We start from the raw sequence: 12579 nt of genomic DNA on the forward strand, positions 1-12579 counted from the left end.
AAATGTCCCTGTTTATCTCTAGTAATGCTTCTTGCCTTAAAGTTCACATTTCCCTCCTCTCTCTCTCTCTCTCTCTCTCCCTCTTTTTTTTTTTTTGAGACAGAATCTTGCTCTGTCACCAGGCTGGAGTGCAGTGACACAGTCTCGGCTCATTGCAATCTCAGCCTCCAGGGTTCAAGTGATTCCCCTGCCTCAGCCTCCTGAGTAGCTGGGACTACAGGTGTGCGCCACCATGCCCAGCCAATTTTTTGTATTTTAGTAGAGGCTGGATTTCACCATGATGGACAGGATGGTCTCCATCTCCTGACCTTGTGATCCACCTGCCTTGGCCTCCCAACATGCTTGGATTACAGGTGTGAGACACTGCACCCGACCCACATTTCCTCTCTTAATGGAAATTCAGAATCATCCTTTTGGTTGTGTTGGCATCTGACCTTCAATCTTCCTGTGTCATTATATTTTTATGACTCTTGTTTTTTAGCAGCATATTAATTCGGTTTTTAAAGAAATCCAGATTCACCATCTTTGTCTTTTAATTGAGGACCTAAATTTATATACTGGAAGACATTTTTACCTAAAACATAAGACAACACTTTGGGAGCAGGGTGTCAAATAGTAATCTCATAGAAGTAGGAAATTATTAGAAAGTTTTGTCACTTCCTAAATAACTATACTTTTTTTCTTTTCTAGACTCAATGCTACTACCAAGGAAATATTGAAGGCTATCCAGAGTCCATGGTCACAGTCAGCACATGCTCTGGACTGAGGTTGCTTTCTACTGTTGATTACAGAACACTGTACTTATGATATTTGGCTGCAGGGAATTTGTTCTCTTTATATTAAGTGTGGGGCTGAAGGAGGATTCCTATGTGGAGATTATTTAATGATAGTCCCCTCTGAACATATTTCCAATTCTCTTGTTTCTCCCCACTTTCCTCTCTTACCAGAGACATTTCTAACCTTTCCAAAGGTTTAGATTTCCTCGTCTCCTTGCTCTATGCCTTATGTTTCCTTGACTACAGAAAAGACAATTGAACATGTTTGACTACAAGGGTTGGAGGAGCTAAGTTTAGGACAGTTCAGTCACTATCTCAGAAAACAGGGAAATGTCTGGATCACTGTAATGCCATATGCTTGCACACTTAGCAATTGATTAGGTAATTTCTGTTGCTTTTATAACTATAAAAAAGTGAAGTGGAACATTGGTTTTTGTAGATTAGTGTAATCTTTTGTCTCTTCAGAGTCATCTCTAAGACAAAATACTACGCTTAGTATTTTGGGTCAAAATACTGGACTGAAAATATATTTATGTTACCTACCATGTGTTTTAGTGCTGGAGATATAAAGATAAACAAGAGATGCTTTTTCTCAAGGAAATCATCTTCACACTGAGGAGGCAAATTATATATAAACAAATAATTTTTAGTACTCATAAAAATAGTCATTTTAAAAATGATATTATTATCTTGAGCTCTTCAGGAGTTATTGGGTTTCCTCCTTATGGCTTAGAGAGTTTTCCATTCTGTCAGGAAATTCTCCACCTTCATTTTGTAGTGTAGAATGCTTGCTTTCCCATACAAATATTCTTTTTCAGTGCTTCTTACATAGAAGCCTGAAATTTGGATCTGAAATTTGTCTTTTAGGGAGTAGTGACTTGGGCTGTTAACTGTATTCAGACAAAAATAGTCATACAAGTCATTTGCTCTTTAAAATCTTGCTTTTAAGTTCTTATTCAGACTATATAAGCAAAATTAATAAATTTCATAATTTGGCCAAATTTTATTTTTTAAAGTAAAGTTTCTCATTATATATATATGTTTGTTGCATATGCAGTATAATAATTTTTCAAAAGCATTGCAAACAAGAGAGAAAGTCATCAAGATTTCTGTTTACAATTGTTTTCATTGAGACACTGACTTGGAAAACAACAGAATGACTCAATGACTGTCAAGGTATATGCTTGTATACCTAGCAATTGATTAAGTAACTTTTGCTCCTGTTACAACTACACAGAAATGAAATAGAAAATTTGTTTTGTGGATTAGGGAAATCTTTTGTCTCTTCAGAGTCATCTCTAAGACAGAATTCAGATCAAAATACTGGACTTAAAATGTTTTGTATCTTTTTTCTTTTGGATTTTGTTAGAAATTCATTATATAGATTTTGATTATAAGCACTTAAAATTGTATTCATAATTTCACAGAGGAATACTGCAATTTGAAAATGTTTCTTATGGAATTGAGCCTCTGGAATCTGCAGTTGAATTTCAGCATGTTCTTTATGAATTAAAGAATGAAGACAATGACTTTACAATTTTCAGTGAATATAGCAGAAGCCTGGAAGAACAGCCAATGGATGACAACATTTTTATAAGTGATAAAGTAAGTTGTGTGTTTTATTATTATTTTAAAGCAGTTATTACTTCCATTTAATTTATTTTAAAAATAAATTTATGAGCCCATTGTACAATTGTAGCAAGTATCCGTTCCTTGTGAACATCCTTATCTTTTTTTTTTTTTCTCACTCTGTCATTCAGGTTAGAGCGCAGTGGCCTGATCAAGGCTCACTGCAGCCTCTGCCTTCTGGGCTCAAGCAATCCTCCCACCTCAGCCTCCTGAGTAGCTGGAACCAAAGACATACATCACCACACCAGACTAATTTTTTGTAGAGACAAGGTATCACCATGTTACCATGCTGGTCTTGAACTCCTAGCCTCAAACGATCCACCTGCTCATGCTCCCAAAATGTTGAGATTACAGGCGTGAGCCACCATGCCTGACTATTCATCTTTTCATTACCTAACAATTTCCTTGAAACTGTATATCACCTTTTTCTCATTGTACCAATATATCATTTACTTTTTATGATCCATTTTATTTTAGTTCCTATTGTGTTTGTTACATTCTTAGTACTTTCCAAAAATTCCCTCATGTATATGTAATATAAACTTTAAAAACTCAGTCCTTGCTTCTGCTCCTACATTCCTGGAAGTTATTCAATAAAGTCAATATTTTTAAAGGTTATATTCATGACCAATGAGTCAGCATTAATTAAATCGTAGATATAATTAAAATGTCATAAGCAGAATTGCCAGTTATCGTCATGTAAATTGTTCAGTGAACATACTATGTAACTGCATGTGTTGGTGCTTACACAAGCAATTGTGAAATAGAAAATTTTGATGCCTACTACTATTGGCATACGTATGCATAGTTTATATAAGAGTGCGTGGCAGTATTTGTTGTTCCCAGTATATGTTCTCCCTGTCTTCTGTCAGTAAAGAAAAAAATACCAGGCAAGGCATGGTGGCTCACGCCTGTAATTCCAGCACTTTGGAAGGCCAAGGTGGGTGGATCATCTGATTTTGTTTACAAAGGTGTAGTTAGAACTGCCTCGGTAGTGTTAGTTTTCCTCAGTAATGGCAGACTGCTTTGGTAATAGCAGACTGCCTTGGTAGTGGTAGACTGCCTCAGTAATGGTGGACGCCCTTCCCCCCACAGAGCTGGACCGTCCTAGGTCCAGCTGCCCTTGCTGCAGAACTCTCAATCCAGAGCATTTCACATTGCTGGTCTTTGTGGGGGTGGGATCTGCCGAGCCAGATCACCTGGCTCCCTATTTCAGCCCCCCTTTTTTCAGTTGAATGGGCGGCTCTGTCTCCCAGGCATTCCAGGGGCCAGTTGAAACGGCTGCCCAGATTTGTGTGAGGTTTTGTGCAGAGACCCACTGCGCTGGCTGAAACAGCCGTGCTAGAAACTGGTGGCACTTTTTAGCCTGGGAATTTCCTGGTCTGTGGGCAGTAATAACTTGTTTGGAAATGTGGTGATCACTTACGCTCTGCATTGTTCTCACTGAGAACCACACTCCAGAGCTGTTCCTATTTGGCTATCTTGGATCACTCCCCAGATGCTTTTTCTTGATTGAGATGGTTCCATGCTTTCCCCCTTACATTTTCTTCATGTGATGTATTACCTTGATTGAGTGTTGTGTGTTGAATCACTCTTGCATTCATGGGATAAATCCCACCTGGTTATGGTGCAGAATACTTTCTTTTTCCTTTTTTTTTTTTTTTTGAGAGAGGTTCTCACTCTGTAACCTAGCCTGGAGTGCAGTGGTGTCATATTGGTTTACTTCAACCTCTTCCTCCTGGGTTCAAAAAATTCTCCTGCCTCAGCCTCCCAATTAGCTGGGTCTACAGGCACCTATCAGTATGCCTGGCTAATTTTTGTATATTTAGTAGAGAAGGGGTTTCACCATGTTGTCCAGTCTGGTCTCGATCTCTTGACCTCATGATCATTAATGTATAATGTTCTATGTCTCTTATAAAAATTATTTGATTTAATGTCTACTTTTTTCTGGTATTAGCATAGCCATCTCAGTTGTCTTTTGGTTGCTATTTACGTGGAATACATACGGCTTTCATTCTTTTACTTTCAGCCTATTTGTGTCTTTGTACCTAAGTACTTGTAGACAGTATATAGTTGAATCTCATCTTTTAAACCCCCCCCCACTTTTTTTTTGAGACAGGGTCTTGCTCTGTCACCTAGGCTGGAGTGTAGTGGTACAATCACAGTTCACTGCAGCTTCACTTCCTGGAAGTCATCCTCCCACCTCAGCCTCCTATGTAGTTGGAACTACAGGCACACAGCACTGTGCCTGGCTAATTTTTATATTTTTTGTAGACACAGTTTTTTTTTCATATTGCCTAAGGTGGTCTTGAACTCCTGGGCTCAACAATCCTCCCAACTTGGCCTCCCAAAGTGCTGAAATCATAGGTGTAAGCCATTGGCCCAGCACAATCTTTGTCTTTTAGAGTTTAATATATTTACATTTAAAATAATTTTATTTGTGTATTTATTTATCTATTTATCTTTTAAGACAGGGTCTCATTCTGTCACCCAGGCTGGAGTACAATGTGGTGATCTTGACTCATGGCAACCTCTGCCTCCTGGGCTCAATTAACACTTAATTTGACATTTGCTAATTGTTTTCTATATGTCTTACACCTTTTTTTGATCTCTGTTTCTCTATTACTCCCTTCTTTTGTTTAGTTGATTTTTTTCTAGTATATCATTTTGATTCCCTTCTCATTTATTTTTCTTTACGTATTTTAGTTATTTTCTTAGTGGTTACTCTGAATATTACAATTAACATCTTAAATTTATAACAATCATAGTTTGAATTAATACCAACTTAGCCTCTATAGTATACAAAAACTCTGCTTCTATACAACTTTGCCTTCTTTACATTTTTATTATTACAAATTATCTAGTACATTAAGCTATATTAATCATACATACAAGCAATTGTAATACAATAGCTTAATAATTATTGTTTGATATATTTTCTTTTAAATACTTTGGGAAAAAGTGAGGAATAACCAAAAATATAATAATAATATCTTCTTTTTCTTTTTTTTTGTTTGAGGCAGGGTCTCACTCTGTCATCCAGGCTGAAGTGAGGTGCTGATGCTGTGATCATGGCTTACTGCATTCTTTAGCTCCTAAGCACAGGTGATCCTCCTGCCTCTGCCTCCCAATTAGCTGGGACCACAGGCATGTGCCACCATGCTCAGCTAATTTGTTTTATGATTTATAGAGACTGGGTCACCCTATGTTGCCCAGGCTAGACTCAAACTCCTGCCCAGGCTAGACTCAAACTCAAAGCAGTCCTCCCATCTTGGCCTTCCAGAGTGCCAGGAGCATAAGTGTGAGCTGCTGTACTCAGCAATAATAATACCTTCTATAGTTACCAATGTATTTACTTCTACTGTGTAATTTCTTTTATTGCTTCTTGTTACTGTTTTGTGTGCTTTCATTTTGAACTGAAGGACTACCTTTGGCATTTCTTGTAGTGCAGTTTATTAGTTTGCTATAGCTGCCATAACAATTTACCATTGGACTGGGTAGCTTAAATAACAAGAACACATTTGTCCCCCCAATTCTGGAGCCTAGAAGTTTGAGATCAAAGTGTTAGTAAGTTGGTTTCTTTTGAGGCCCCTATGCTTGGCATATAGGTAACCATCCTTTCCCTGTGTCTGCACAAGGTCTTCCTTCTGTGTTTGTTTTCTAATTTTCTCTTATGAAGATACCAGTTACATTGCATCAGAGCCCATCCTAATGACCTAATTTTCAATCTATTTACCTCTTTAAAGGCCCTGTCTCCAAATACAGTCTCATTCTGTGACATACTGGGGTTAGATATTTAACATATGAATTTTACTGGGATACCATTCAGGCTGTAATAAGCAGGCAGGTCAATTAGCAGTGAGCTTTTTCAGTTTTTATTTTTCTGGGCACATCCTATTTCTCCTTCATTTTTGAAGGATAGCTTTGTCAGATACAGAATTCTTTTTTTCTCCTCCAGTGCTTTAAATGTCATCCCACTGCCTCTGGCCTCCCTCGTTTCTAATGAGAAATTAGATGTTAATATTATTGAAGATCTCTCATTTGTGAGGAATTGCTTTTCTCTTGCTGTTTTCAAGACTTTCTTTTTTTGATTAACTTTGGACAATTTACTTATAATGTGAGTTTGTGTGAATTCCTTTGAGTTTATTATACTTGAAGTTTTTAAAACTTCTTGGATGTGTAGATTCATGTATTTCATCAAATTTGGAAAGTTTTCACCCATTACTATTTCAATTTTTCTTTTTGCCCCTTTCTTCTTTTCTGCTTGGAACTTTTCTTATATATGTGCTTGATGATCTCCCACAGGTCTCTTAGGCTCTGTTCATTTATCTTCACTCTTTTTTTTTCAGCATCAAATAACTTTTATTGAGATCCTGCCAGCTGTACTATCTGTTCCTGGTATTAAGTCCTTCCTTTGCAATCTGGTCTTTCTTGAGTGGTCCCATGAATGCCTCTTCTTCATGGTTTGGAAGTGGCCATGGCTGAATTTAAAGGTAGTTTCAATGAACTTAAGGTCAGTCTTTTCCAGTGCCCACTGCTTGGTCTGCACTAAGAATTGTGGAGGGTGAGCACTTGCTTTTTGGTTCCCACCACACAGCCCTTCTGATGACACAGTCATTGGTTACTTCACTGTAGTGGATAAAGCCACCCAGGGGGTTGATGCTCTTGTCAGACAGGTCATAGTTATTGGAGGCATTAATCAATTTGCCATCCTTGATTAGGTAGCCCTGACTGATCTTATAGATCTTCTTCTTGATCTCAGTGCAGTGGTTGTAGCATTTCTGCCCAGTGTGTGCCACAGAGAATGCCATAGAGGCAGGATGCCATGCCCCAAAATAGGCAACCTTGCACAACTTCAGTGGGTCTTGTAGTGCAGCTTTTTAGCATGCCAATGACTGGTGACCTCTTTGTAGCCTTTGCCCTTGGTCACCCATTTGATGACAATCATTTTGTCCTGCGCAGACATTTAGTTTACAGGTACCTGGTGTTCTAGTTTCTCCAGGGACAAGTCCAGTTTCTTGGCCAAAGTGCCTCTGTTCACCTGGATCTCCATCAGGTGGGCCTTCCTCTGACATAGAGGAAGCAGGTGCTTCTGGGTATGGAAATTGGTGAGGATGACTTGGCAGTACTTTTTCATGCTGTCAAAGTCTTTCTGCAGCTACTTCTCGTCATCCTCACCCTGCCATTTCTTGTAGTACTTGGAAAAGGCCTTCTACTTAGCTTTACACCAGTTTCTACAGAAGCGCCTTTTGTACTCACTGCTAATGCGCTCAGCAAAGATGATCTTGAAAACTCAGAGGCCTTGAGAGGTTCCATATAGCCCACAGTGCCTACAACCACCATGGGCAGTGTTTCCACAATGGTCACAGTCTCCACCACTTTCTTCTTGTTCACCTTGTTCCTAGCTGGCCAGCTTCCTACATGATGTGTCATGCCAGCCTTGTATCTCAGGAAGGCTGTGAAGTGGACCAACTTATTAGGGTCATCCTTGGGGAAGTTCTTCACCTTGCCATAATGCCTACTCCTGTGTTTCCAAGGCAGGAAGTCTAGGGACCCACGTCTGGGATTGAAGGACTTCCTGCGAGACATGTCATCAGAGCCTGCATGAGCTTCATTCTTTTTTTATTGTGCTCCTCAGATTGAATAATCTTGATTGATTTGTTTTGAAGTTTGCTGATTCTTTTTTCTGCTTGCTCAACTATGTTCTTGAATCCTAGTAAATTTTTATTTACTTTACTTTTCCGCTCCATAATTTCCTTTTTATAATTTCTATATTTTTATGGATACTCTCTATTGGGTGAAGCATCATTCTTCTGGTTTCCTTTAGTTCTTTTTGCATAGTTTTCCATAGCTTTTTGAACATATTTTAGAAGAATTAATTTACAGTCTTTGTCTAGTAAGCACAATGTCTGGGCTTCCAGAGGGACTATTTCTATTTTTTTTTTTCTGAAAATGGGCCATGTTACTTTCTTTTTGTTTCTGAAATCTGAACATTTTGAGTATTTTGATGTGATGATGCTGGAAATCAGATTCTTTCTCACTCCCTAGCAAGGTTCGTTGTTACTGCTTGTTGTGGGTTGTAGTTGTTTGTTTGCTTGTTTACTGACTTTTATAAAGTAAAGAAATATTTTGTAAACAATATTGTTTAGTAGTCACCTAGTGATGTGAGAGAGATTTCTTTAAATTGCTGAAGCCAAAAAAAAAAAAAAAAGACTTTCTTGATTTTTACAGATTGACTCTGGGTTTGGGTATATCTACACCACTTATTCCAGATGTTGTCAACTAAACCTTGGCCTTGACTCTTGCTTGCACAATGTCTAAAAGCCAGGCAGAGGAGAAAGCTTAGTGTCTCCTCAAGTGTTTTCTGAGCATGTGTCCAGCCTTGGGCATGTGGGTAGCCCTCTAGATTTCCCAGTATATACTTGAGGTTTTCAAAGCCTTCATTTCTGCACCTGTTTCCTTCCCCAGCCTCTTTCTTCCTAGGCTTTTTAGTGTGTCTGCTGCTTTCCTCATCTGTTTTTATTGCTCCAGGTGGCTCTGGCCAGTGTATTTGCCTTGAAATGCTTTTTATAATACTGCCTTGGAGTCCACTCCAACCCTGTGAAATTTCATGGTGGAGGAAACAAAGGGAAACTCTTGAGCAAAACATTTAGGGAACCACTCAAAACACATAACCATAATTCTTTGAGAACAAATTTGGTATTTCTTCCTCTGGCATGGGAAAGCCACACCAGGAACATGGGCCTCTATCTTCATGGATACCAGTGAGCTGGATGTGTGGGATGTGATGGTAGGTGGGTAAGTTCAAGCACTACAGTACTCTCTTATGGAAACTCAGCAGCTTTTTACCCCTCTCCTCAAACATTATCCTGTTTTTTTAATGTTTTTTCTGGGGTGATGGCATGAATAAGCCATTTCCTCTTTTCATCTGGAAGTCTGGCCAGATGTGTACAGGTAGGGATTCCAAGATCAGGAATGGAAGCATGAAAGGTGACTTAGACTTGAGGCTGGCAAAACAGCACTTCTATTGTCTTTATTGGCTCAAGCAAGTTACAAGGCTCAGCCCAGATTGAGAGAGAGGAGAAATAAACTCACCTCTTCACTCTCTGTAGATGAGAGGTACTACAAAGTCTTATTGCAAAGGACATGAATACAGAAAAGAGTGAAAAATGAAAACATTGGAAAAATCAACACATAATTTTTAAAGCAAAGTTTATTTCTTACATGCAGATGAAATAGATGGAAATACTAGTGTTTTTTCTTAGTTCATAAATTGTGAATTGCAGGTACATTGAGAAAGATGTCATAACTTCATGGGCAATCTTCTTACTACTTGAGTACATTGCCATAAAACTTAAAGCTTTATTCATTGATTTTTAACCAATTTAATAAAGCAAACCTCTGCATATCTTGTAAGTGCTGTAGTAATAGCTTTAATGAAGAGTTCAAGTAAACAAATTATGAAAATTTTCATGTATTATATGCTGTTTTTCTTTTTTTCTAGTCAGAACCAGTGGTTCCAGATTTATTTCCTCTTTTTCTGGAAATGCATATTGTAGTGGACAAAGCTTTGGTATGTGTTTTGTTTTTTCTTTGCTCTGAAATATTTGGTCCAAATATATGATTATCCCTAGCTAGCTAAATAGAAACTAGAAGATTCGATGTTCTTACTCACATATCAGAGACAATAGTGGAAAAATGTGCAAACTGAGAAACCAATTAGTCAAAATTATGCAAGTTTTATCGGAAATGTTTTATTTGAAATATTTACATAACAATACTGCAGAACAAAATGTCTTTTTTTTGTCTCCCTGGCACTTCACATTTCTAGGGTCTCTCTCAATCCATACCACCTTTTAATGGTGATTTTGGTAAAAGTGAAATTCTATTTTAGGGAAGTTTGAAGAGCAGAATGTAGACTAGGGAATATGCTATCCTATGGAATATTTATTGGAACAAAAGTGATGATAGTCTAACTATATATTAGAACTACTTTCACTAATGTGTCAAGATGCTTTTTAGCAGTATTTGGTGGGGCACCTATTTTAGTCCATTGTTTACCTGATGAAAAGAATATCTTGAGATTCCTAATTTCCATAAGACCTCTGAATTTCCGAACCTTGGGGTGATAACTTAGTTTGCAGTCAACTAGGTATGTCTTTATTTCTTCTAATAGTTGAAAGCTTTTAGAAAATAGAGATTAAATTATCCTTTCTAGGTTTTATTCTGATGATAAGAATTTGTGTATTCCTATGGAACATCACAGTGGGTATGATTAATACTTATTACCAATTCTATTCCTAGGGTTTAGAACTTGTCAGGAAGCCAGAGTTAAGGTCAGGGACCAGGAGGGATTGGGAGAAAAATATGAAAATAACTTGATTTATTAGAGTACAGGGAAAAGGGAACATTTAAGAGAACATTGAGACATTGAGCTATTGAGAAAAAATTGAGATATTTCTGGCAATATGACTCAAGTTCTAGGGAACATTTTGGTTATGAAAATTCTTCTGTTTTTGGATTATGTTATATATTTTGAGAGTAGTTTCAAAACCTTGTCCAAATTGCCAGGTTTTCAAGTCATATAATGCTGATTCAACATTTCTTTATGTCCTTATACATGTTTACATATTCTTTAATTAAAGAAAAACCCTGGTCAGGTGTAGTGGCTCACACTTGTAATCCTAGCACTTTGGGAAGCTGAGATGGGTGGATCACCTGAGGTCAGGAATTCAAGACCAGCCTGGCCAACATGGAGAAACCTCATCTATACTAAAAATACAAAAATTAGCCAGGCATGGTGGAGCACATCTGTAGTCCCAGCTACTCAGGAGGCTGAGGCAGAAGAATCATTTGAACACAGGACTTGGAGGTTGCAATGAGCCAAGATCGCACCACTGCACTCCAGCCTGGGCAACAGAGGCAACAGAGAAAGATTCCATTTCAATAACAAACAAACACACAAGCAAACCCTTAGGCAGGTATAAAATCTGTTGGACGTATAAAGACAAATAGTATTCATATTTTCTTTAGTGACTTTATAATTCATATTATCATGGCATAGTGAATTCATTGCCATGATTGAAGAAAGCATATGGTCCTATATAAACACAGTTTAATAACAGAGACAGATATGGCAACACAACTGTAAGGTGTTATACTATAAGAGCATCCAAGTGGTTCCAACTTTTAGTTTAAAATGTAGGTTTTGGGCCGGATGTGGTGGCTCACACTTGTAATCACAGCACCTTGGGAGGCTGAGGTGAGTGGATCACAAAGTTGAGAGATCAAGACCATCCTGGTCAACATGGTGAAACCTCATTTCTACTAAAAATACAAAAGGTAGCCAGGCGTGGTGGTGCACGCCTGTAGTCCCAGCTGCTCTGGAGGCTGAGGCAGGAGAATTGCTTGAACCTGGAAGGCAGAGGTTGCAGTGAGCTGAGATTGCACCACTGCACTGCAGTCTAGTGACAGAGAAAGACTCCATCTCAAAAAAAAAAATTAAGGTTTATTATTACTCATCTATATTGAAGCCAACAGATCAGGAGATGGTTGCTATTGAAAAGACAGGTTGTTAGTCAGTTTCCAATGGTAGGGGACACTCTACATCATTCAGGGCCCACACTGAGGTCAGTAAGGAGAGAAATATTTTAAATAGGGGAGTGACATAGTTCTGTTTTACCTTAGAATAATCATTTTGGTAATAGTGTAGGGACCAAATTGCTGGTGGGAAAACAGGTAGGAGGAACCATTTAAGAGCCAATTCTAGACCAGGCAGGATGGCTCATGCCTGTAATTCCAGCACTTTAGGAGGCCGAGGCAGGTGGATCATGAGGTCAGGAGTTTGAGACCAGCCTGGCCAACATGGCGAAACCCCATCTCTACTAAAAGTACAAAAATTAGCCAGGCATAGTGGTGTGCACCTGTAATCCCAGCTACTTGGGAGGCTGAGGCAGGAGAATTGCTTGAACCTGGTGGCAGAGGTTGCAGTGAGCCAAGTGCACTCCAACCTGGGTGACAGAGTGAGACTCCATCTTAAATAAATAAATAAATAAATAAATAAATAAAAGACTATTCTAATGATCAAGGTGAAAACATAAATTAGTGGCATCAGAAATAAAAATAAAGGAACATCTTTAAAAGTTACTGATTGGGTTGAATTAGAAGAACTTGA

General features: G+C 38.3%; 1 protein-coding gene and 1 pseudogene across 11 annotated transcripts in view; one reads left to right on the forward strand and one right to left on the reverse strand.

Moving 5' to 3' along the window:
• The window catches only part of ADAM32 (ADAM metallopeptidase domain 32), a 181910-nt gene that overhangs the window by 51113 nt on the left and 118218 nt on the right, over nt 1-12579 (forward strand). For 10 of the 11 annotated variants that reach the window (XR_013525624.1, XR_004732787.3, XR_004732786.3 and 7 more), the window contains 3 exons: nt 691-767; nt 2204-2381; nt 9910-9978. Coding sequence is in view for 8 of the 11 variants with exons in the window: in XM_035270328.3 (XP_035126219.3) it covers nt 691-767; nt 2204-2381; nt 9910-9978 (324 nt within the window). In the remaining 3 variants the exon portion in view is untranslated. The remainder of the gene's footprint in view (nt 1-690; nt 768-2203; nt 2382-9909; nt 9979-12579) is intronic. The other variant, XM_035270338.3, reaches the window with a different exon arrangement.
• LOC118146793 (large ribosomal subunit protein uL3 pseudogene) lies at nt 6660-8138 on the reverse strand (annotated as a pseudogene).

Source organism: Callithrix jacchus, chromosome 13 (assembly GCF_049354715.1).
Source record: "Callithrix jacchus isolate 240 chromosome 13, calJac240_pri, whole genome shotgun sequence".
Lineage (NCBI taxonomy): Eukaryota > Metazoa > Chordata > Mammalia > Primates > Cebidae > Callithrix > Callithrix jacchus.